The 11,511-nt window shown below is 42.3% G+C and overlaps 1 protein-coding gene across 1 annotated transcript in view; it reads left to right on the forward strand.

The window, feature by feature from the left end:
- MRPS11 (mitochondrial ribosomal protein S11) overlaps nucleotides 1-6,547 on the forward strand; it is a 37,540-nt gene extending 30,993 nt beyond the window's left edge. Inside the window, exon 6 of the mRNA XM_063445632.1 lies at nucleotides 6,167-6,547. Coding sequence (XP_063301702.1) covers nucleotides 6,167-6,274 — 108 coding nt within the window. The 3' untranslated portion in view covers nucleotides 6,275-6,547. The remainder of the gene's footprint in view (nucleotides 1-6,166) is intronic.
- The last annotated feature ends 4,964 nt before the right edge of the window (nucleotides 6,548-11,511 follow it).

Here is an 11,511-nt window from a genome sequence, read left to right on the forward strand (position 1 = left end):
GGAAAATTCCAAAGAACTTTCCCACGCTTGTAAAATGACAAAGAGCACTCTGATTGGCTTAAACCCACCAATCAGAGTGTTCTTAGGCTAATTGCAGGGCGGGGCAAGGCTTTATAAGCCTTGCCCCGCCCTGCGGAGCTCAGTCTGCGCGGAGCCCTCCATGGGTGAAGATGGATTATTTTTTTGTGCGCTCGGGTTTTTTATTTTTCGTCGGGTTTTTTTTTTTGCGCTCGGGTTTTTTATTTTATTTTTAGTTCGACGGCTATGATGGTTTTTTATTTGGCCTTTTTTGGGGCTGAAAAATGAAGATTTTAGAAAAAAGAAGACGTCGAATGGTAAGTTTAATTTTACTTTACAGGTTAGCAATTTTATTCCCCCCTCACTATTTTTTAGGGTGAGGGGGGTAGGTAGGGGCATTTTTTATTTGGGTGGGGGGTGGGTGACTAGGGGCTTGGGCACCCCTAGTCACCTTGATGGGGGGGGGGGATTTACTTAGTGCCCCCACCCGCCGCCCAGGGGTGGGGGCCGGGGGGGGGGGGGGGGGCAGTAGGTCCCCCCCCCCCTTATTACTATGATGGCCCCCACCCGCCGCCCAGGGGTGGGGGCCGGGAGGACAGTAGGTCCCCCCCCCCCTATTACTATTATGGCCCCCACCCGCCGGCCAGGGGTGGGGGCCGGGGGGGAGGACAGTAGGTCCCCCCCCCTACTACTATTATGGCCCCCACCCGCCGCCCAGGGGTGGGGGCCTGGGGGGGGGAGGACAGTAGGTCCCCCGCCCCTATTACTATTATGGCCCCCACCCGCCGCCCAGGGGTGGGGGCCGGGGGGGAGGACAGTAGGTCCCCCCCCTACTACTATTATGGCCCCCACCCGCCGCCCAGGGGTGGGGGCCGGGGGGGGGGGAGGACAGTAGGTCCCCCCCCCTCTTATTACCATTATGGCCCCCACCCGCCGGCCAGGGGTGGGGGCCGGGGGGGAGGACAGTAGGTCCCCCCCCCCCCTTTATTAACATTATGGCCCCCACCCGCCGCCCGGGGGGGGAGGACAGTAGGTCCCCCCCCCCTCATTATCTTTATGGCCCCCACCCACCGCTCAGGGGTGGGGGCCGGGGGGGGGGGACAATAGGTCTCCCTCCCTTATTTTACTTAACGGCCCCCACCCGTCATTTAGGGGTGGGGGGCAATATTTATTTTTTTTTTTTCTACAGTGAGCAGCCACAGGCTGCTCACTGCTTACTAGACATGCCCCTACTCGCGGTATAGCGAGTAGGGGCATATTATTTACTAATACCAAGTCATTTTTACTTAGTATTAGTAAATGTGGCTGAAAGACCAATTCAGGTCTTTCAGCCTTTTAGTAGATAGCTCCCTGATACCGTGGGAATTAGGGAGTTATCTACTAAGCGGCTGCAAGATGCAGCCACAGCAATGAATAGGATCGGAGTTTCATTCATTTGAATGAAATTCCGATCCGAACAAAGTACCGAATTGCATCCTAACACCAATGGAGAAACAGTGCTCATTCTGTTAGGATGCAATTCGGCAGTTTTGCCGGCGTTCTGTCTAAGTGACAGGACTTTCGGCAATACTGACAGGAAGCATTGTGGGAACAGGGAGGAAAGCTAGGGATCATGGGAAAATTGCTCTGACCAGCGGAAATGAAGCACACTTTGCTCCTCCGCTGGTCAGAGCTGGTCAAGCGGAGGAATCCCATAAGACAAAGAGTCCCTACTTTGTCTTATGGTTTTAAAGAAAACTAAAGAAGAATGGAAGAAATGAATAACAGATCCCGAGAGAGGGTGAGAAGAGGAAGAGATTGAGGAAAGGTAAGTTCGGCATGACAGTGCCGCTTTAAGGGGTTTAGAATGCCCATTCAACAGAAGGAGAAAAAAAATACAGTAGTAACAAAATATTTTTTATTTATTTTTTTGCATGAAGGAAGGCAGCCATTACCTCTACCATCACCGATTTTACTGAATAAATGTTGTACTAGAGTTTATGATTTATGAAAAAATCTAACACAATGTGTGGACTAGTAGATATGGACCCTATTTTTTTTCATAAATTGCTTAAGAGGATTCTAGGGACTTCTGTCCTTTTCTCATTGTACGGAGGGGATTTTACATTGGGCATTTACATTCAGTTAGTTAAAGTGCTTTGTGTCTGGAGTCTGTCATATTTGGGACAACTTATGAAAGTGCCGATTTCAATAGAAATGTGCACTTTTATAAATTCAAAGCAGAAACGTCTCCCTGACTGTCAATCAACCAGCCGATAAGGTCTTAATTTTTCTGCATACGTCAGCACCATGTAGCTAACAGAAGCAGCAGTCGTGCTGGGCTAGAATGCACCTGCCTGTGCCCCTTCTCAATAAGCTGTACCACTTAGGAAAGTCATAATCTCATGCTCCAGCACTGTGGCTTCTTAATGAGACGTCTCTGGTGTTTTTCCAGGCACAGACTGCAGGTTTGTGCTGGGGAAAGAGAGGGGATCTTGTAATCATCTGCAGCTTTTTTTTTTTTAAGACTTTTTTTTTTTTTTTGGAAAAAAGTTGAATGAACCTTCAATACAAACTTTCTAAGTTAAAGGACCACTGTAGGCACCCAGACCACTTCAGCTCAATGAAGTGGTCTGGGTGCCAGATCCATCTAGTTTCAAACCTGCAGCTGAAAACATAGCAGTTTCACTGACAGCCGCTAGAGGCGCTTCCGCGATTCTCACTGTGAAAATCACAGTGAGAAGACGCTGGACGTCCATAGGGAAGCATTGAGTAATACTTTTCTATGGGCGGTTTGAATGCGTGTGCGGCTCTTGCCGCACATGTGCATTCGGAGCTGACATCGACAGAGGGAGGAGCTGGAAAAAGGTAAGTGGCTGAAGGGGTTTTAACACCTTCAGCCCAGCAAGAGGGGGCCCTGAGGGTGGAGGGGACCTAATGACCCTATAGTGCCAGGAAAACTAGAGTGGTTCTTTAATCTTAGGAAAGTGTAGTAGAATGGCAGGTTCCTTTAGAGCAATTGATTTAGCATCATTACTGCATGATGTCACACAGTCTGTCTGCCTTTCTCTGGCCTGTCATTTAAACCGCACATTTGCATTGGTAATCCTGTGTAGAGCTCAGGTTTGTGCTGCTAATGCTAGGAGCAAAACTATTCTCTAGATCAGCGGTTTCAAACTGTGTGCTACAGGGTTCTGGGGTGCCGTGAAGGGCACACAGGGGAGCCGCGAGTTGTTTTCCCGGTGCTATGATGATGGCACCAAAAACTGTGCTCTCCCCTGCCGGCTCTGCAGGACCGGAGGGGAGATCAGAGACCTCCTTCAGCCCACTAGCACTTTGGTGACAGTTGGCAAGTACCCGGGGGAGCTCTAACCTGCAGCTCTGCCTGGTTCTCCTCTCGTGAACTTGCGAGACTTCAAGGTCGCCACTAGGGATTGCAGGAAATGTCCCCCCTCCCAGGCAAAGGTAAGCAGGGAGGGGGGACATAATTTTTATTTTTATTTTTTTATATTTAAAATAAATAAAAGTGTGTGTGTGTGTGTGTGTGTGTGTGTGTGTGTGTATATATATTAATTTGTTCTCCTACCCCCACAGTCCCCACACCACACAATAGCTCCTCAATACACACACACTGTCCACCATACACGCACAATTACCCTCCCCACACACGCACAATTACCCTCCCCACACACGCACAATTACCCTCCCCACACACGCACAATTACCCTCCCCACACACGCACAATTACCCTCCCCACACACGCACAATTACCCTCCCCACACACACACTGTCCCACCATGCACACACTGACCCCCCATGCGCGCGCGCACACACACACTGCCCCCACACACTGCCCCCACACACTGCCCCCCTCACACTGAACCCCTCACACAACCTGCCTCCCCACACACACAAACTACATCCTTCACAAATACAATGTACACACACACTGCATCTTACACACACACACACGCACACTGCAACCCTGTACACGCACACTGTACCTCCCTCCCCCCCCCACCACCCACACACACACACTACAGCCCCTATCCCAGCAGACCCCAGGTAAGTTGTAAAACCGTTCTTAAACAGTTTGACTACTTACCCTGGGAGGGCACTACTGGTACCATAACCACTACAACGTAATGTAGTGGTTATTGTGCCTGGATGGTTTCTTTAAATAATCTACCAGTGCCACTCCCACCCAAGATTAGGGGCCCAATATATGCCGCAGAGCTGTGTGTGTGTGTATGTGTGTGTGTGTGTGTGTATGTATGTATGTATGTGTGTATATATATATATATATATATATATATATATATATATATATATATATATATATATATATATATATACACACACACACACACACACCCTAGATAATTGTTTTGACTTGGGATGCCTTGGAAAATTATTGAAATATTAAGGGTGCCTTAAACCTAAAAGGTTTGGGAACCACTGCTCTAGATTACTTTATTGCACTACAATTCCATGCTGTATCTGGCATTATCTGCACTGTATGACAATAAAACAGTTCTTGTCTCTCCTTCCTTTAAATTTGATTTATATGAATGATGCATTGTGTTAGAATTATACCTTTTTATATATAAAGCCCACTGTTTATCAAACCGGTCACATGGCAATGATGATAAACCTATAAAAGATTTATACCAGTTTTCTGTCAGGATCTTCGATTTGTTTTGTTATAGTTTTGCTACTTTTCTGACTAGTTTTGCATAACACATAGTAAATCAACATATAGGTATACCAAGTTAAAATGTATATCTTCATCTATCATTTGAGACAAGCACATACTGTAAATCGTGCCAGAAATACAGTAGTTCTCTCTAGACAGGGCTGTTGGCCAAATGTCTGTGTTCTCCTTAATCCCACAAGAGGTAACTTTGAGGGAGAAATATTGTATTCAATGTGTTCTGAAACAAGTGATATACCTCAAATATTCTCAGACAAGGGCTAGTCAATGTAATTTTGCTGCCATTAACCTACAGTCACAACAGACTATTGGACTATAACAGCTTTTGTAAAGAAATAGATCAGGCTTGATAACAGTGTAATTGGCATGCAAGCAAGAAAGAACCTTCAGTTAATTTGCTGCTCAGTGTGACTTTAATTTTAGATGCCCCCCCCCCCCCCTCCCTTATTATTTAAACTTGTACATCAGTGTCTGCTGGTATCGCTTAAATATTGCTTGTAGATTGTTTATGTATGTTGGCTATTTTTCCACTCCTGTCCATGGCATGTCTTGGCCCTTAAACGGTTTCATTAGGGTTTATACATTAAGCAGTGATTTGAAAGCAAAAATGGAATTTGAAGACTTTTGCTATTTTGGCATACATTTTGCAAACCTGATTTTTCAAGTCACAGTTTAAACCCTGTGTTTGCAATAGGATCAGATACTATAGAAATTCCAATAAAGATGGCTGTATTAATATACAGCATTATATATAATGTAATCACGGGAAAATGATTAAACGGAACAGTCATCAAAGCATAATAATGGCACAACTATTGAAAAATTGAACTTCTCTAAATGCTCTGTTTACATCAGACAGAAAATTGGAACAGTTTTGTCAAATGACAACAGTTTTTTGTCATTTGAAATGCATGCTCTGTAACCTGCAATACAATGCTTTAAAGTATAAGTTTAGTCCATCTTGACTCTTCATATTGAGCAAAGTGTATGGTCAGTTTAATCTGTTATTCATGTACATCGGTTTGCTACTCTGCCAGGGAAAATAAAACGCTTGTTTTATGGAGGTGGTTTACGATTACCAAGCAGGCTATATTTTTTAATGTATGCATGAATGATTTCACTCAGATGAAAAGGAAATGTCTAACAAGCAACGTGCTTATGTGTGTGTATTTTTTATTTTATTTAGAACAAATCAATGCACTTTCTTCAAGCTAGCATTGAGTAAAATGTCATAAGAAGTATTATTAAAAGGGACTTGACAAACCTGTAATATTATGTTAATGATTGAACTGAATGTAGTCCCTCTTCCTTATAAATGTTTACTCAGAGACTTGTAATCCTTTAATAGGAGTAAATTAAGTGTATACATCTCTTTATGGGAAGTAAAATAAGAAATCCTGTGTATGTTCCTGAACTTGCATTCATAGTACTACTTTAACATTTTTTTTCCTCCAGTCTGCCATCAAAGGGTTAACAATGGGAGGACTTGAAGTGATTTCAATTACAGACAACACGCCCATACCACACAATGGATGTCGACCACGTAAAGCACGCAGAATGTGAAGCCTACTACAGGGGAACCCGGCTGCGGAGAATCGGCAACAAAATCTATCCATAGACTCCATCCTTGAAAGCTGCCACTCTGCATTCAGACCCATTACAAAGCCTGCCGTGCACAGCTCAGAGAGGCTCTGCTGGTACAGTCTCATTCCATGAAGTGGTTAACATGAAAATGACGAAAAGAGATTTTGTCAAGACAATTTTGTGTTGATTTTTTCTTTTTTTTTTTTTTTTTTGCTTTTAAGATGCCTTTAATAAAATGAAAATGTCAGAAAATGTTTGAGCTCACCTTTTGTGTAGTTCACGCCTCACACACATTTCTCCCTTTCTTCGATGTCCTTGAAAAGTACACAAGAATTGTATTCTCTTCAAAAATTACAGGTAATATAAATCAAATTGCTTTTGCTTTTACAAACAATGGGTTATTCCCTGGCAACATACTACAGAAAAATCCATTGTAAATATAGCAAGAACGAAAGGGGGGGTGGGGGGACTAGTAGAGTTGAATGTACGACACTAAAGACGAATCTTTTCAGTGTATTTCAGATTACCATTTTTACTAATTTGCATACCTTTTAAAGCTTTTGCATTGTACCTTTATAAAGTGCAAGGAAATATCCTGTATTTAAGCCATTGTAAAATAGCAATGTTAGAAAGTGATAAATATTCAGGAGTATTTATCATTCTAAATACCAGCTTTAAATAACCATCACATGGCGCGTATATATATATATATATATATATATATATATATATATATATATATATATATATATATACTGTGTGTGTGTGTAGCTCAATGTGGTGATAACCTGTTTTGAGCTGATTGAATATATATATTTTTTTGTTTATCTGCATACAACCCGTTATTTAGTCAGCTTTCTAATGTTCCCGTTCCTAATATGAATTAATTATTGAATTAAAATAACTCTGATATTAAAATTGATCTATTTTAAAAAAAATAGTAGATTTATTTTTTAGTTTAGCTTTACACCTCCTTGTAAGAAAAGGGAAAAAGACCCCATTAAATTTACCTGTAATCCAGCACTCGGAGAGTTTCTGCTCAGCAGCCAGATTTACTCATGATCAGAATATCATGTTTGATTAACTCTGGTCCACAATCTGGTGTTTCTTATAGAGAGACATATCATATCTATGGTGCACACATGATATACGTCACATTCACCAAATCCAGTGCAGTGTTCCCCTATGAGAAGCATTAGCCACATTCAGCGTCATTGCTCAGCAAACCTAAAGACATTCGAAAATCAAAGGTCTTAAAGGGAAATCTGCTCCAGTAGCTGCCTGGCTGACAGCCATAAGGCATGTTTTCAGCCAAATGTAGACCATGCCATTTCTGAGAAAAAGATTTATTTATTTTTTTTATGAGAAAAATCTATCCCCAACCTTTAATATAAGACTGGATCCTTTAGCCGTATACATGCACGTTGGGTCAGATAGTGTTTGAAAACACAGTCTCTATAGTCTTCTCTGCTTTATTTCCTGTACACAAGCAGGAAAGACCCAATGATGGCCAATCTCCATATGGAAGCAGTGGGAGGCTAGGGCGAAAGTGCAGCAAATCACCATGTTGCGCCAAGCAAATATTGCTCTAGGAGCGGTCAGGTAATTGAGAGCCAAGATTGACTCGGTTCTCACATGAAGAAAGCCTCTAGTTCAGAGATGTTTTTAATCTTGCAATGAAAGCACTGCAGTTTCTGCAAAATCGCAGTATTTTAAACTAAAAAACACAAACCAGAGTCCTGCGCATCCAGTATAGGTGTGCACACCCAGGTGCTACCACAACTTATTTGAGGACAAAGTTAAAGCAGCATACGTTCTGGGCAGCAGTGTTAGCATTGAGAAAGGGCCGCTGCCCGAAATGTTTGGGACATTAGTGTGGAGTATCTGCAGCAGAGGTCTAATTTTCTTTGATTATACCTTGCAATTTGTAGGCATTTTTTTACCTCACCCTATATATAGTATGTTAAACTAAAGTGCCACTACATTCAGACCATTTCATTGAGATAAAGTGGTCATGGTGTCTGTAGTGGTTCTTTAACAAGACAAAAGGGTTCATTCATTAAACCAGGACTTGGGTGTAAAATTTGCAATTTGTCAATTCAACACAAGTGGCTCATTCGAAAACCACGTATCCAACTCAGCTGTTCTATTGCTTCACCTTTTTGGGTTTAAAGGCACCCTGACAACTTCATCTCATAGAAGTCGTCTGGGTGCAGTGTCCCTGGTTCTCTTAATTCTGCAATGTAAAACCTTGCAGTTTTAGAGAAACTACAGTGTTCAGACTGCCTCTAGTGTCTGCTTAACCGTTTTACTCTGTGAAATACACTAGATGTCCTCACACTGTGCATGAGAACATTAAGCGTCAAGTAAAACCCCTTAGGAAAGCATTGAGACAATGCTTTCTTATGGGGAAGGCCTGATGTGCACACAGCGCTTGCCGCATATGCTGGTTAGGCCCCATATCTGCGGAGGAGTGCGACCCGATGCCAAGATGCTGCAATCAGGTTTGTGTTTAAAAATATATATTTGTATTCCTAACCCTAAAGTGTTTCTTTACATTTGCTTCACAACATTTTCTTTAAAATTCCATTGTCCAATCTGCACAATTTTTGGTTTAGCAAGAAATCCTAGAACATCCAAACAGAAGTCGACTTCAGAGAAGATTCTCAGTAAATCAGTATATATGGATCTTAAATCATGCTGTTTAGACGTTTAAATAAGGATTCACCACATTAGCGGCACTTTGGAACATTAGTCAACACAGCATTCTATGACTATAAGGAGTTACTGTCTCACTATATTTTCTATCAGAGAGGTAATTGCATGTAGACTTAAACAATATATCTTGAGTAAAGCAGGCGAGTGCAGATATCTTAATCTTTGCTTTAAGGAAAAAATAAAAATGGCATGCTTTTAAGTGTAAGCTACAATGTGAAATAGTTTGGAATACACCACTGTATATCCTCTAAACCAGCGGTTCCTAAAATACGTGCCGCGTAATGTTACCCAAGTGCTATTATCATACATTACTGTTGAACAGGGGCCCAGATGGGTACCGCGGTCCTTTAAGACTGCGACTGGGCCCCTGTAATGTCAGCTTGTCACTTCCTCCCAGCATCGTGCAGGGAGACAGCGTGGGAGAGAGAGAGGCAGTAGCAGCATGAGGGGAGAGGAGCACTCCAGAGCTGCTCCAGACCCCTTACTGCCACCATCAGGAACAGGACTCCAAGCCACCCTCCTGGAGATAATAAAAAATATCGTGTGTGTGTGTGTATATATATATATATATATATATATATATATATATATATCTCAATAAGGGGTGCACACCAGGACTTCAATATAGTGGAAAAAATGTATTTACTGTATCAAAAACATGGTACAAATTCTGTGCAAAAGAAATTGATTTCTTTTGCACAGAATTTGTACCATGTTTTTGATACAGTAAATACCTTTTTTCCACTATATTGAAGTCCTGGTGTGCTCCCCTTATTGATTGATGTATACTTGGACGCGGGATTGCACCTAGGCATTTGATTTACTACAGAGGAATTTCAGGAGGAGTGCCTTGCTTACCTATTTTTGTGTGTATATATATATATACACACACAGGGAGTGCAGAATTATTAGGCAAGTTGTATTTTTGAGGATTCATTTTATTATTGAACAACAACCATGTTCTCAATGAACCCAAAAAACTAATTAATATCAAAGCTGAATATTTTTGGAAGTAGTTTTTAGTTTGTTTTTAGTTTTAGCTATTTTAGGGGGATATCTGTGGGTGCAGGTGACTATTACTGTGCATAATTATTAGGCAACTTAACAAAAAACAAATATATACCCATTTCAATTATTTATTTTTACCAGTGAAACCAATATAACATCTCAACATTCACAAATATACATTTCTGACATTCAAAAACAAAAACAAATCAGTGACCAATATAGGCACCTTTCTTTGCAAGGACACTCAAAAGCCTGCCATCCATGGATTCTGTCAGTGTTTTGATCTGTTCACCATCAACATTGCGTGCAGAAGCAACCACAGCCTCCCAGACACTGTTCAGAGAGGTGTACTGTTTTCCCTCCTTGTAAATCTCACATTTGATGATGGACCACAGGTTCTCAATGGGGTTCAGATCAGGTGAACAAGGAGGCCATGTCATTAGATTTTCTTCTTTTATACCCTTTCTTGCCAGCCACGCTGTGGAGTACTTGGACGCGTGTGATGGAGCATTGTCCTGCATGAAAATCATGTTTTTCTTGAAGGATGCAGACTTCTTCCTGTACCACTGCTTGAAGAAGGTGTCTTCCAGAAACTGGCAGTAGGACTGGGAGTTGAGCTTGACTCCATCCTCAACCCGAAAAGGCCCCACAAGCTCATCTTTGATGATACCAGCCCAAACCAGTACTCCACCTCCACCTTGCTGGCGTCTGAGTCGGACTGGAGCTCTCTGCCCTTTACCAATCCAGCCACGGGCCCATCCATCTGGCCCATCAAGACTCACTCTCATTTCATCAGTCCATAAAACCTTAGAAAAATCAGTCTTGAGATATTTCTTGGCCCAGTCTTGACGTTTCAGCTTGTGTGTCTTGTTCAGTGGTGGTCGTCTTTCAGCCTTTCTTACCTTGGCCATGTCTCTGAGTATTGCACACCTTGTGCTTTTGGGCACTCCAGTGATGTTGCAGCTCTGAAATATGGCCAAACTGGTGGCAAGTGGCATCTTGGCAGCTGCACGCTTGACTTTTCTCAGTTCATGGGCAGTTATTTTGCGCCTTGGTTTTTCCACACGCTTCTTGCGACCCTGTTGACTATTTTGAATGAAACGCTTGATTGTTCGATGATCACGCTTCAGAAGCTTTGCAATTTTAAGAGTGCTGCATCCCTCTGCAAGATATCTCACTATTTTTGACTTTTCTGAGCCTGTCAAGTCCTTCTTTTGACCCATTTTGCCAAAGGAAAGGAAGTTGCCTAATAATTATGCACACCTGATATAGGGTGTTGATGTCATTAGACCACACCCCTTCTCATTACAGAGATGCACATCACCTAATATGCTTAATTGGTAGTAGGCTTTCGAGCCTATACAGCTTGGAGTAAGACAACATGCATAAAGAGGATGATGTGGTCAAAATACTAATTTGCCTAATAATTCTGCACTCCCTGTATATGTATATATATGTATACCTATATCAAGAGTGCATCTGTGTCAGGC

This window comes from Pelobates fuscus, chromosome 3, assembly GCF_036172605.1.
Source record: "Pelobates fuscus isolate aPelFus1 chromosome 3, aPelFus1.pri, whole genome shotgun sequence".
Lineage (NCBI taxonomy): Eukaryota > Metazoa > Chordata > Amphibia > Anura > Pelobatidae > Pelobates > Pelobates fuscus.